Here is a 14,924-nt window from a genome sequence, read left to right as displayed (position 1 = left end):
CTGAGTCATTCATCACTTGATCTACAGCAGCTACTCAGTCTTGTAACGTTGAGTCTGTTAAAAGTAGTGATGCCATGTAATGTAAGAGAGTAAAGATTTATTGGAATGTGATTCGTTTTTATTTGGGGGGGGGGGGGGGGTACCACTCACAGCGACACAATGAAGGGAACAGCCTGAGAGAGATCAAGTACATGTAAAGCATCACCAATATCGGGCGCATCAAAGCAATGTCAATCACAAATTAATTAAACCAGAAAAATAATGAGACCCATGTGTGAGTGAAACATTAAACAGTAATAGTAGTTAAAGAATATCAGAGATGATTAGCGGGTGTCAGAACCACGCGTCTTAAGGTGCGCCTCCCAGATCCAACATGGATCTTCGCTAGAGGAAAGAATATCTATAAAGCCGCTGCAGGACATCAGCTGACTTTCAGAATGGCCTTTTGTTTTACTGCTGCCCTTTCTGAAATTCTTTCATGTAGCTGGCCAGAGCTTCAGCCTCCTCCAGCGTAACAGCGTTGTACAGCGACGCACGCATTCCTCCAACGGACCTGCAAGGAGAGGACGGGCGTCACGTTTCACTCCTACAAAGAAACGACATCCCGCACGGCTGGCGTTTTGATTTTACTGCATTATGTCCGTGTTGCTATACGGATTTTAAAGCGCATCTATAAAGAGTAGTAATAAAGCAGGTATTACTGCATGATAAACTAACCTGTGTCCTTTCAATGACATCATTCCACGTTGGGTCGCGCCATCCAGAAACTTCTTCTCCAAGGTTTTATCTCCCTCTTTGTTCCCAATGTGAAAGGTCACATTCATGCGACTTCGACAAGCCTCTTCTACAGGACACCTGCGCAGGTGGACATAACAGCACGTCATTATCATGTGCTTCTTTAGTCATACGGTTCTTCGCTGTCTTTATAAGGAATCAAATGAATATTTAAGGGAGGAAGAAGAGCGTAATAGTGGGCATCAGTCTAAATAAGCTTCCGTTTGGTCTGGAAGCCTTTTCTGAATTCTCCTGAGGCCGTTTGATTTTCCTGATTAGTCATACTATGAAGTAGATATATCTTGTTCTGACGGCGAACTACTCGAGGTGCAGTGAAAACATGGATCATTTGAGCATGATTACGTTTGTTTTCCAAGTAAATTAAAATAAATATTTTAACACGAAGAAAAGGAGCACGGAGCGTATGTCTTTATTTTAATTATACTGTGTTTGTTTTGAGCAATGTTATGTAATGTTTCATTAAAAATGTGTTTAAGCTGCCAACAGCTCAGGAAGTCAGTGCATCAAAATATCTTCTTCTGGTTTGTCCCGTGAGGGGGTCGCCACAGCAAATCAACCTTCTCCACTTCACCCTGTCCTTTGCATCGTCCTCCCCAACACCAGCCACTCTCATGTCCTCCCTCACTCCCTCACTACGTCCATGTATCTTCTCCTGGGTCGTCCTCTAGCCCTGTTCCCTGGCAGTCCCATCCTCAGAATCCTTCTACCGATATAGTCCCCGTCTCTCCTCTGGACATGTCCAAACCATCGAAGTCTGTCCTCTCTGACCTTGTCTCCAAAACGTCCACCATTCGTTGTCCCTCTTATTGTCTCATTTCTAATCCAACCCGGTCACTCCCAAGGAGAACCTCAGCATCTTCATCTCCTCCACTTCTAGCTCCGCCTCCTGTCTCTTCCTCAGAGCCAGTCTCTAAGCCGTACATAAGCGCATTAATATATATCGATACACATATAAAATATGAAGCTACAGCAGGTTTGGTGATACTTACACATAGAAACCATTAGAGGCGCTGATGACGTCATAAATCCTGGTGGACTTCTGCTTGTTGAGCAGCTCCATGGCAACGCTGCCGCCGTTGTTCTTAATCCACTCCAGAACCAGGCCCATGATGTAGATACTGAACAGATGAAAGACACAACGTGGTAACTAGCAGGACATTCTAAGACAACAACTGTCCGCCTGAGCTAAACCAAACCCTTACTGTTCCAGACCCCCCCCCAATCAAGCTCCATCCAGCGTCCATAATCCTGCTAACAGACGGCATCAAAATTATAACCTCCTTGCTGGCGGTAATCAACTTCTTTTTTTTTTTTAAATGCAGTTTTTAAGTTGAAACCATTTAGAGAAATGTTTTGTCTCACCGGTTACAGAAAACAGAAGAAAGAGTGACTCTGTACCTGAAACAAGGCGGTGTATTGTAGAGCGAGTTCATGTCAGCCTGCGTCTTGTAGTCCAGGATAACGGGACACTCCTTCATCGAGTGACCCAACAAATCCTCTCGCACGATGACCACGGTGACTCCGGCACAACCCACGTTCTTCTGAGCCCCGGCAAAAATCAGCCCGAACTACAAAATACAAGAGGAGTCATGAAAGCGCGACCGTTTATGTTTGGTATAATTGACTCGCAGGGTTTAAACTATTGCAATGGCTCAAGAGGAAAGGCCTCAATGTTTCTTACTCTGCGTGGGACAATGTCTGACTCGCCTCTGCTGCTTTGTCAGGCTCAGGCATATAGATATAATCAGCATAATCAGATCATTATTTTTGTACACACACCTGTAGCAGGCAAGTAATAGAGAGACAGCGGACAGATGGGCAGGAACGTAGCCAAGGAGCAGCATGTTCGGTGCCTCGCTCGAGGGCACATTGGCAGCGCCCAGGAGGTGATCTGACACCTCTCCTGCTACTTTTGGACCACTCTGGACTTGAACCAGCCACCCTCCGGTCCCCAAGCCGAGTCCTTGTGTACATCTTAAGCTACCGCTACTAACTTATGGCAATGATTTATGATGAGTTAAACTATTTGCAGTGTATTTGTACAATTCATTTCATTCTTGATGATACTATGAAGTATAAATGCCAGCATGAACACATGAACGTATGTGGATTAAACGGATTCGCCCTTTGAGTGGATTTATTTTGGTACCTATGGGTGTAAATCCTATTTGAACCGATCTTGTTTTCTATTACACATTTTAAAATGTCAGCATTTGCCGCCTCCTTTTTAAACAGGCTGCTGTTTTCCCAGACTGTTGAGTCAGTCAGTGTGGAATATCAGTTCTCGTCCTCACCTTCGACACATCCACAGGCCGGGACAGGAAATTGGAGGACATGTCACAGACCAGGACTGGCCCATTTGTTTCAGGTATGAAGTTGTATTCCACGCCGTGGACGGTTTCATTGCTGCAGTAGTACAGGTAGGAGGCGGAGGGGTTCAGCGTCCAGCAGCCGGAATCCGGGATTTCTGCAGGGAGTAAAACCAGAGTTCAACCAGGCAGAAGAATCTCCAGCCCTGCAGACGCCACCTACGGTTCAGCAAAGCGACTAACGGCTGAAACATGCCCATGTTCAACCAGCTGCAGCGGCTTAGTCGCCATCTGAAAGTATGCAATCATTTATCTATTTACTAATAACAAAAATATCACCCGAGACCCGGTTCATCCTCCGTACCAAATAATCCAGAGAAAGATGAATTTTGCATTAGTTTTATTTTAATCCATGTCTTTGAGGAAATAAAGTTCAAATTAAATGCACATTTAAAACGGAAGCAGTGCATTAGGGTCAACTTACTGCACTGAAAACCACAATCAGACACGAGCAAGTGTAAGAGGCTGCGTGCCAGAGTATTTGCTGAGTCATCAGCTTTGTCGTTTGTTACGCAACAGCCTGGACGCGCTGGAAAAGGAACGGCCTGAAACTAACTGAGGTGACTGCAATAAATCCCCATTATCCAAAACAATGATTTGAGCAACCAAATCCCAATTCTGAGAGAAAAAGTCATCAAGAATTCACGTTTATTGTTGCTTTCCTTCATTTGTGAGAGTCATTGAAGACCAGCAGTCTTCTGCCGCTACATGCACAAGACATCTCTGCGCACGCAGACTCACTCGTGTAAGAATCCAGCTTTGGGTGAACAATGTTGATTTTGCCATATTTCTCTGCTTCTTTTGCTGCCGCCGCGGACCAGTTACCGGTCACCAGGTAATCGGCACGCCTGTCCTCCTTCAGGCCAATGAGGTTGAGAGGAACCGCGCTGAACTGTCCACACCCACCGCCCTGCAGGAGCAACACTTTGTAGTTGTCTGGGATATCCCTGCAGAGAGAGGCGTCACCGTTCAGTTCGTACAGTAGGCGAGGATGGTGAACGGCATTACATTTTTACCTGAGACTGAGACATCATATGGTGCATCTACACTAGTAACCCTATATTGTCCAGATCAATACGCTGCTGTTAGACGACTGCTGGAATGTTCACATGTTAAATAAAACTGATAGATGTACAAGGAAGAAACTAGAAGGCACTCTGAGAGCGCAATCCTCCACCAAGGCACAATAAATAAAATAGCCCGGTCATGTATTTAAAACATCCTGGATCCACATGGTGATCCTGATCATCACCAAAAGGTTCTAAATGGTTCTTGGTATCTTTCATACACCAACCATGAAAAGTAAAAGGAAATCGGAGTTTATTTTTAACTGATTTTTGAATCCATAAATGAGGTTTTCAATGTTAAAATGTAATATTTTTCCATGACCTCATTCTGGATCAGATCCAGATCACAGGCAACGCTCGAGCAGATTCCTCAGTTTCACGACAGCAAAAAAAATCCCAAACTTCCTGCGGCCCCCTCTTCTTTACAGTTTTCTGCTGCAAATGACCTGCATCGTCTGCAGAAGGACTCGAAGTTCATTCATTCATTCCTTCATCTCATCCCAAAGAGCTGTCCAAGAACACTTGCTTTTAGCCATTTGCTTTTAACACGAGTCACTGTGCGTGTGTGTGCATGTGTGTGTGTGATGCAGTCCTACGGTTTGCGTGCGTAATGTTGGATTGTTCTTTAACTGCCTATTTGCCAGGTCATCATTGAGAACCAGTCATCAACTTGACAATAGCGTCACACATCACAAAAGCGGTTTGGCCTTCAGCCATCGGGGGCCGAGATAGCGTGAGCGCAAGATGTCTAATTATGCGCAAACGATGAAGGGAAAAACAGCAACGTCACACATAAAACGATTAATACATATAAAATGACTTGGTCTAGAACAGCCGAGAACGATGATGCTCCGTCTCCACAAAGTTTAATGCATGCTTTACAAAGTCTGTTAGTTAAAAGCACAAGTTAATATGAATCAGCAGCATCACGTGCCTCCCCTTTAGAGGAGCCACGAAGGAGGAGGAGGAGGAGGAGGAGGAGACAGCACTTACAGCAGCTCCTTCAGGAGGTCCGTAGTCGTGTTCAGGATTCTGGCGAAATCCGACGACCGATGGCTCATCTCTGGTTTGAACAAACAATTGAACAACAATTTAAATTTGATTTCTTTTAGCCTTTAACAAAAAAGTTATATTCAGAGTCCAGTGGGTGAGGAAGCTGGGATCGGCTGTGGAGGTAGATAAAGGATACATGACCGACTTACCATTTAGTTTAATTCTGGTTTAAAGAAAGAGAACACAACTTTTTAAACATGTCGAGCCCATTCGGACACAACAGCAGCTGTTTGCTGGTAGAATTCACGACTTCGGTCATTCCGTAATCTTGATGATCACGAGATCCTTCCAAGCAATCAATGAGGAACGAACTAAAGTGCAGAGAACTGTTCTACTCACCCAGAACACTGATGCCGGTATCACGGTAGTGGAGGAGTTCCTTCTGTGCTTGACGCAGAACCTAAAACATTTCATATATTTTTTTACATGGTTTTATGATGATGCTAACAGAGCCAAGCAAATCAAGACGTCATTCGTATGAACTAAAACACAATCAATCTAAAAACAGTCCTGGAGACTCTTCGGATAAATTGTTAATCTGATATATCCCCCCCTATTCTGCGTAGATTAAAACGAACCAACACAAGTACAACACTCAGCAGGACAAATTCAACTATTTATCGCCGAATAAAAATCCAGTGCGCAAATGTCCCACCCGGCTGCAAACACCTGAACGCGTCTGCGGTCAGACCTCCTCTCTACAGATGAAACGCAGGAAAACGACATAATCTGGGTGTTTAAAGCACAACATGCACATTGATCTTGCGTCTTTAGATTATTGGGCCAGGTAGAGGCTGCACGGGTCGATACCGAATCTCAAAGTAGGTCTGCACGAATGGATCAGGGCTGATGCAACGCTGCACGGACATTAAACATTATCCAACACATCTCTATGCTGAGCGCTGTCGTCACAAGAAGCCGAATGACAGGGCGAGTGTGCAAAATGCCGAATAAATGATAACCCGGGTTAAAAATTGCACTCCAAATGCGGAAAAAAACACGCTAAGTAAGAATGTAAACTCACGGGCTGGGGGAGCTTCGCCGGTCCGGCGCCGAAGTTAATGGTTTGTTTGTGCTCCATGGCATTAAAGGAGTTTCTTTGTTCAGATCAAGGATGTTTCCTCAGCAAAATGGAAGACTTTCGTCGCGAAGTTCAGTTTTATCCTCCGCTCTCCTCCTGCGCCCGTGGCCTAAACGCAGGGACGGTGCGTTCAAGTGCTGCTCGTAACGTCGCGAAGTTCAGTTTTATCCTCCGCTCTCCTCCTGCGCCCGTGGCCTGAACGCAGGGACGTTGCGTTCAAGTGCTGCTCGTAACGTCGTGAAGTCCAGTTTTATCCTCCGCTCTCCTCCTGCGCCCGTGGCCTAAACGCAGGGACGTTGCGTTCAAGTGCTGCTCGTAACGTCGTGAAGTTCAGTTTTATCCTCAGCTCTCCTCCTAAATCAGTATACGGTAATAGAGCGGGGACAAACTAATGCAAAAAGTAGGCGTCAGGAACTCAATTTATCAATTTTGTCCGTCATCTGGGCTGATAATGCAAGCAAAGTCTTCAGTAAAACACGACTTTGAGTCTATTTACATCATGTAGAACTTATCACCAACTTTAGACTGTGAGAAATTATTATTATTTTTTAAATAAAATAAAAACCTGTTAGGCTTTCTTTGGAAGCGGTGGGATATTTTGGGACCCAAAGAGAGGCCCCAAAAACAGTTGTTCTCCTGTCTCAAAATATATTTCCAGTCGCAGAGTTACACATCTGTCCATTTCGCCAAAATGCACGAGAATTTGATTAGTTTATCGAACTTGCAAGACCAATTCTTGAACACTGTCTCGGTCTTGAGTTTTTTTTTTACCTCCGCCAAGGAGTTCATGCTTTTTTCTATCCGTCTGTTAGCAACATAACTCAAAAGATGAGAGAGATCTTGATGATTTTTTTTTAGGAAATGTTGGGAATGTTATGATGTAATGAGATAGAAGTAGCATTAGTTTAAACGAATGTTGTCTTTCGGGGCCATAAGTTAAACACTGAAGCATCTTTCCTTTTGCACGGTCAGCTGTGAAGCAAACTGTCCAAGTCCTGGAGGTCGACTCCAACTGTCATTTCATTTTAATCACGTGTCGAAACCTCATTTCTTACTGCATTTCATTTGCACCTTCAAAATTCTGCTTTACGCATCTCTCCTAGTCTAATCTGTTTTCTTGTCCTTGCATGTTGGTTTTACCATACAGTATTTAATTGCAGATCTACTCGTCATCTTTTTTTTTTCCATGCATCATGAATGCAAACAAATATTGATGTTTAAGGAGTCTGCGACAGAAACACAAATCTCTGATGAAACAATCATTTTGCTACAACTCCTAGACTCAAGCGACTGTAAAGAAAACACACTGCTCCCATAATTCCATTTTACTGGGTTTATTACTTCATATGTACACAGATGTATTGCACAGGTAGAAAACAGCACACGACTGTACATAAAATCCTGGCATTGATTAGGCAAAACTAATCAAAAATAATAATTCATATGTACTGTCGTGAAGGATGTTTGGGGTTTTTTTTTTGTGCGCTTGAGTTTCAAGTGAGAATTACATTCCTTATATTTACATGCAGAGATAAATACATATACTTATGAACTAATGAAGCAGTTTCAAGACACTCCAAGGCTTCCACATTTGTATAGCACTGGTACGAGACACTGGATGATGGTACGCGCTCTCTGTTTATCTGACTTCAACCATGATGAACATGGGTTTGCCGGACAGATTCAAATTCAAACACAAAATACATACTGTACCATGCTTGAAGCCATTAGCCTCATAAACTCGTAGCTTCAGTGTGCATGTTGTTGGTTCTGTTGCACCATTTTATGCTGCATACATGTACTAGAAGTCAAGGAAATATTGTGCGCATGTGTGAGATGGTTCTAAATGGTTCTTGGTATCTTTCATACACCAACCATGAAAAGTAAAAGGAAATCTGAGTTTATTTTTAACTGATTTTTGAATCCATAAATGAGGTTTTCAATGTTAAAATGTAATATTTTTCCATGACCTCATTCTGGATCAGATCCAGATCACAGGCAACGCTCGAGCAGATTCCTCAGTTTCACGACAGCAAAAGAAATCCCAAACTTCCTGCGGCCCCTCTTCTTTACAGTTTTCTGCTGCAAATGACCTGCATCGTCTGCAGAAGGACTCGAAGTTCATTCATTCATTCCTTCATCTCATCCCACAGAACTGTCCAAGAACACTTGCTTTTAGCCATTTGCTTTTAACACGAGTCACTGTGCGTGTGTGTGCATGTGTGTGTGTGATGCAGTCCTACGGTTTGCGTGCGTAATGTTGGATTGTTCTTTTAACTGCCTATTTGCCAGGCCATCATTGAGAACCAGTCATCAACTTGACAATAGCGTCACACATCACAAAAGCGGTTTGGCCTTCAGCCATCGGGGGCCGAGATAGCGTGAGCGCAAGACGTCTAATTATGCGCAAACGATGAAGGGAAAAACAGCAACGTCACACATAAAACGATTAATACATATAAAATGACTTGGTCTAGAACAGCCGAGAACGATGACGCTCCGTCTCCACAAAGTTTAATGCATGCTTTACAAAGTCTGTTAGTTAAAAGCACAAGTTAATATGAATCAGCAGCATCACGTGCCTCCCCTTTAGAGGAGCCACGAAGGAGGAGGAGGAGGAGGAGACAGTAGAGACAGCACTTACAGCAGCTCCTTCAGGAGGTCCGTAGTCGTGTTCAGGATTCTGGCGAAATCCGACGACCGATGGCTCATCTCTGGTTTGAACAAACAATTGAACAACAATTTAAATTTGATTTCTTTTAGCCTTTAACAAAAAAGTTATATTCAGAGTCCAGTGGGTGAGGAAGCTGGGATCGGCTGTGGAGGTAGATAAAGGATACATGACCGACTTACTTAGTTTAATTCTGGTTTAAAGAAAGAGAACACAACTTTTTAAACATGTCGAGCCCATTCGGACACAACAGCAGCTGTTTGCCGGTAGAATTCACGACTTCGGTCATTCCGTAATCTTGATGATCACGAGATCCTTCCAAGAAATCAATGAGGAACGAACTAAAGTGCAGAGAACTGTTCTACTCACCCAGAACACTGATGCCGGTATCACGGTAGTGGAGGAGTTCCTTCTGTGCTTGACGCAGAACCTAAAACATTTCATATATTTTTTTACATGGTTTTATGATGATGCTAACAGAGCCAAGCAAATCAAGACGTCATTCGTATGAACTAAAACACAATCAATCTAAAAACAGTCCTGGAGACTCTTCGGATAAATTGTTAATCTGATATATCCCCCCCTATTCTGCGTAGATTAAAACGAACCAACACAAGTACAACACTCAGCAGGACAAATTCAACTATTTATCGCCGAATAAAAATCCAGTGCGCAAATGTCCCACCCGGCTGCAAACACCTGAACGCGTCTGCGGTCAGACCTCCTCTCTACAGATGAAACGCAGGAAAACGACATAATCTGGGTGTTTAAAGCACAACATGCACATTGATCTTGCGTCTTTAGATTATTGGGCCAGGTAGAGGCTGCACGGGTCGATACCGAATCTCAAAGTAGGTCTGCACGAATGGATCAGGGCTGATGCAACGCTGCACGGACATTAAACAGTATCCAACACATCTCTATGCTGAGCGCTGTCGCCACAAGAAGCCGAATGACAGGGCGAGTGTGCAAAATGCCGAATAAATGATAACCCGGGTTAAAAATTGCACTCCAAATGCGGAAAAAAACACGCTAAGTAAGAATGTAAACTCACGGGCTGGGGGAGCTTCGCCGGTCCGGCGCCGAAGTTAATGGTTTGTTTGTGCTCCATGGCATTAAAGGAGTTTCTTTGTTCAGATCAAGGATGTTTCCTCAGCAAAATGGAAGACTTTCGTCGTGAAGTTCAGTTTTATCCTCCGCTCTCCTCCTGCGCCCGTGGCCTAAACGCAGGGACGTTGCGTTCAAGTGCTGCTCGTAACGTCGTGAAGTTCAGTTTTATCCTCCGCTCTCCTCCTGCGCCCGTGGCCTGAACGCAGGGACGGTGCGTTCAAGTGCTGCTCGTAACGTCGTGAAGTTCAGTTTTATCCTCAGCTCTCCTCCTAAATCAGTATACGGTAATAGAGCGAGGACAGACTAATGCAAAAAGTAGGCGTCAGGAACTCAATTTATCAATTTTGTCCGTCATCTGGGCTGATAATGCAAGCAAAGTCTTCAGTAAAACACGACTTTGAGTCTATTTACATTATGTAGAACTTACCACCAACTGTGAGAAATTATTATTTTTTAAATAAAATAAAAACCTGTTAGGCTTTCTTTGGAAGCGGTGGCATATTTTGGGACACAAGGAGAGGCCCCAAAAACAGTTGTTCTCCTGTCTCAAAATATATTTCCAGTCGCAGAGTTACACATCTGTCCATTTCGCCAAAATGCACAAGAATTTGATTAGTTTATCTAACTTGCAAGACCAATTCTTGAACACTGTCTCGGTCTTGAGTTTTTTTTTACCTCCGCCAAGGAGTTCATGTTTTTGTCTGTCCGTCTGTTAGCAACATAACTCAAAAGATTAGAGAGATCTTGATGATTTTTTTTAGGAAATATTGGGAATGTTATGATGTAATGAGATAGAAGTAGCATTAGTTTAAACTAATGTTGTCTTTCGGGGCCATAAGTTAAACACTGAAGCATCTTTCCTTTTGCACGGTCAGCTGTGAAGCAAACTGTCCAAGTCCTGGAGGTCGACTCCAACTGTCATTTCATTTTAATCACGTGTCGAAACCTCATTTCTTACTGCATTTCATTTGCACCTTCAAAATTCTGCTTTACGCATCTCTCCTAGTCTAATCTGTTTTCTTGTCTTTGCATGTTGGTTTTACCATACAGTATTTAATTGCAGATCTACTCGTCATCTTTTTTTTTTCCATGCATCATGAATGCAAACAAATATTGATGTTTAAGGAGTCTGCGACAGAAACACAAATCTCTGATGAAACAATCATTTTGCAACAACTCCTAGACTCAAGCGACTGTAAAGAAAACACACTGCTCCCATAATTCCATTTTACTGGGTTTATTACTTCATATGTACACAGATGTATTGCACAGGTAGAAAACAGCACACGACTGTACATAAAATCCTGGCATTGATTAGGCAAAACTAATCAAAACTAATAATTCATATGTACTGTCGTGAAGGATGTTTGGGGGTTTTTTTTTGTGCGCTTGAGTTTCAAGTGAGAATTACATTCCTTATATTTACATGCAGAGATAAATACATATACTTATGAACTAATGAAGCAGTTTCAAGACACTCCAAGGCTTCCACATTTGTATAGCACTGGTACGAGACACTGGATGATGGTACGCGCTCTCTGTTTATCTGACTTCAACCATGATGAACATGGGTTTGCCAGACAGATTCAAATTCAAACACAAAATACATACTGTACCATGCTTGAAGCCATTAGCCTCATAAACTCGTAGCTTCAGTGTGCATGTTGTTGGTTCTGTTGCACCATTTTATGCTGCATACAAGTACTAGAAGTCAAGGAAATATTGTGCGCATGTGTGAGATGGTAGTCACTTTAAAAAAACAACAACAAAAAAGAAACACCTGTGATTTTGGGTCATTGTATTGTGTTTTGATGCAGACCCAAAACTAAAAAGCAATTGTTAACAGAGGAATCTGAACTTAAAACCATGTGTATGCGAGTCTGGAGTAAGAGAAATGTAAGAATGCAAGCATTTCATTAGGCCAGTGGCTTCAGCAACAAAGATTCTCTCAGTCCTTATAAATAGGGCAGCAAATGCTCACATGTTAAAGCTTTCTCCACAACCACATGTTCCCTTTATGTTGGGATTGTTGAAGACAAATTCACTGGACAGATTCGACTCCACGAAGTCCATCTCAGTTCCCAGAAGCGTCAACTGAGCCTTCTTTGCTATGAAAACCCTGACCCCTGCAGGAGAATCACAGCATGACATCATTATTTCCAATTAAAAAAAAGAAAATCACATCGATATATTATTTTGATATACAGATTACAATATACAGCATAAGTTACCATCCTGCAGCACTTCCTCATCAGATTTGTCACTCTCCTTGGTGTAGTCCAGCGTGTAAGTCAGACCATTACAGCCACGCGTTCTTACTCCGACCTTCAAACCGATCTGGAGAAAGATGAAGGGAACGTAAATTTAAAATGCTAACTCAGGCTACTAACTATCAACTGACTAGATCCGTAGCTAGAAAAGTTTATTTATATATCAGTAGCATGAGTGCGCAAATGTGAGAGGAGAGCGGATTAGATTAAACGTATAAAAATAACGTCAAACGTTGCTGTTTACTAAAAAACAATTAACAGGACAACTTGTAAGAGAATAAGAAGTCTACCCTGTTGCTAAGGCATTCAAGTTTAACACTACCAAAAGTAGGAGAAGGATGAATTCCTCTCATTTGTACTCAAATCTTAACACCCTGCTGCCATAGCAACACATGCAGACGCTGCTCTGGTGTCAGATCAGTTACTCACATATTCTGGCTTGTCCTGCAACAAGAACTTGATCTTGCTTACAGCTGACGGAGTCTGAGGACAACAGAACAACAACAACAAGCGGTGATTAAACCTTCTCTCTGTCTGATTGGCTGACGATTGATGGAAGCTGTGTCAGGGTCAGAGCCAGTCAAGAGGCAGCGATGTAGTGAGGGCGGCCGTCACTCGACCCCGGTCTGCTGCTGTGTGTCAGGACGCAGGACGCAGTCTCATGCATCATTGGTAGAAACGTTTACGCGCCAGCGTGCTGGATAACTTCCACGATTTACTCGCCATACATATATTTTACCCGCCATTGGTGTTGGGAAGGTGTTGGGTTCGGCCCCTGGAGTAGATTCCACCTCTTAAACCACAAAGCTGCAGCAACAGCTTGGTGAATTGAGAGACTACGCGTCGGCGTTCGCGTGCCATGTCACGCAACAGGAGGATTTCAAAAACCCGAAACAAAATAAGAATAGACGTCTTAGTAAAAAGGAAAAACCAGGAGTTGTACCAACACAAACCTCCATCAATCAGCAATGGGGGTTTAAAGTTTTCAGACCGGGTTACTACAAGAGATTCAACACCAAACACACACACGCAGCGCACTATAATCCCAATTACGCCATAATGCGGTCAACAGAAAATACGACCGCTAGCGATAGCATTCAAATACGCCCAGGGTTACTTTAAACGACACCCGGTTTGACGTCATACTTGTCTACAACGTGTTGCTATACTATGAGCTCATCTACACGATGATAATCTGAAAAGTAAAGCTCCGTAAAAGAAAAAACAGAAAACACTCGAGTTGTACCGAGTACCGTCCAAGGAGAATATGTTTTGCTAACGTTAGCTTATCTAACTTTGGATCACGTCGCATTACTATTAGCTTCCGCCGCACCTTCTGACGTAATGCATGAACCAAGCAGACGCAAATAACAACCATTCATAAGCGCAGTTTAAAATGGCGACTTACCAGCGTCAGCGCAGCTCTAGTCGGTAATATTTTTCTTTTGCTGACCGCTCGGACGGTCGCTCGCACCATGGAGGCAGACATGTTGCTCCCGTTAAAACCAAAACAATAAACTGCGCATGCGCAAGTGTGTAAATATGTCTCCGCCCTTCAGAGTGTAACCCGTTCAATGATTCGCTAACGATACGACAGACAGGAGCGACAGCCAATCAGATCGCGGGAAAGTCTACCGATAACTTGTCAAACGCAATAACAAGGCTATTTAGCACGAAGGATAAAACTTATTCACAAATGGTTAATATAACCATTAAGATTGTATAAATAATGATTCTCTGTGCACACTGTTGTAATAGGTAATCATGTATCTCTAATCCAGTGTTTAAGTCCAGGAAAACCCTGGTCATGCATGTTCACCCTCGCCGAAGCGGAGGCGAGGGTATTGCAATTGGGTGCGTTTGTCTGTCTGTTTGTCTGTTTGTTTGCTTGTTTGTTTGTCTGTCCGAGCACATAACTCAAAAACTAGTAACCCAATCGACTTGAAATTTTTACACAAGCAAGGTTCTGTCCGTGGCTCGGTCCTCCCCGAGAATGGCGTTGATCCGGATTGGATCCAGATTCTAGAATTATTTTTACATCTGGAATCGTGCCTGTGCTGTAAACTGCCACTTTAAGGGGGAGGGACACGAATGGCATGATGGGAAAAAGAGTCCAGAAGGAGTCTTGTAGTACGTTCCGGAGCAGCAAGCTAGAGCAGGTTTTGGCCCCTCTGATCCGGAAGCCTTGTTTACTGTCTCACAAGATCGAATAGTCTTTTGGAAGCGAGGGTCTGCAATCTCATTGTCGTTTTCTAGTTTAGAATGGTTTAGTCGTCGACAGGGATTCATGACGATCCTTTGAATCACGTGTCCTGGACGAGGGACGTGAAGAAATAAACAATCACAACCTGGATTGGAGATTGTGGCAAGGAGAGTTAGACAGTCACCAGGGCTGCATGCAAAGACAAAGATTAAATTAAACTAGTGGCAAATAAAATCTAAAATACACAAGTAGTGATCTTTTTGCTAATTGCAGCATCTGTTTGTCGTATTGGCAACATTTAGAAC

General features: G+C 43.2%; 2 protein-coding genes across 2 annotated transcripts; both read right to left on the bottom strand.

Moving 5' to 3' along the window:
- Positions 1 to 215: 215 nt before the first annotated feature.
- Positions 216 to 6,365, bottom strand: psat1 (phosphoserine aminotransferase 1). The gene is made up of 9 exons (XM_068738656.1): positions 6,309 to 6,365; positions 5,624 to 5,684; positions 5,225 to 5,294; positions 3,906 to 4,111; positions 3,090 to 3,262; positions 2,194 to 2,363; positions 1,785 to 1,913; positions 718 to 855; positions 216 to 553 (listed from the first exon to the last, which is right to left on the bottom strand). The coding sequence occupies exons 1-9, from the start codon at positions 6,363 to 6,365 to the stop codon at positions 451 to 453; spliced, it is 1,107 nt and encodes a 368-aa protein (XP_068594757.1). The 3' UTR covers positions 216 to 450.
- A 5,002-nt stretch (positions 6,366 to 11,367) lies between these two features.
- isca1 (iron-sulfur cluster assembly 1) lies at positions 11,368 to 13,921 on the bottom strand. The gene is made up of 4 exons (XM_068738548.1): positions 13,825 to 13,921; positions 12,846 to 12,899; positions 12,378 to 12,483; positions 11,368 to 12,272 (listed from the first exon to the last, which is right to left on the bottom strand). Exons 1-4 carry the CDS (start codon positions 13,903 to 13,905, stop codon positions 12,124 to 12,126), a joined length of 390 nt encoding a protein of 129 aa, XP_068594649.1. The 5' UTR covers positions 13,906 to 13,921; the 3' UTR covers positions 11,368 to 12,123.
- Between the last annotated feature and the right edge of the window lie 1,003 nt (positions 13,922 to 14,924).

Source organism: Brachionichthys hirsutus, chromosome 4 (assembly GCF_040956055.1).
Source record: "Brachionichthys hirsutus isolate HB-005 chromosome 4, CSIRO-AGI_Bhir_v1, whole genome shotgun sequence".
NCBI classification, from domain to species: Eukaryota; Metazoa; Chordata; class Actinopteri; order Lophiiformes; family Brachionichthyidae; genus Brachionichthys; species Brachionichthys hirsutus.
Note: the sequence above shows the minus strand (reverse complement) of the source record. Positions and strands in the feature narration are given on the sequence as shown.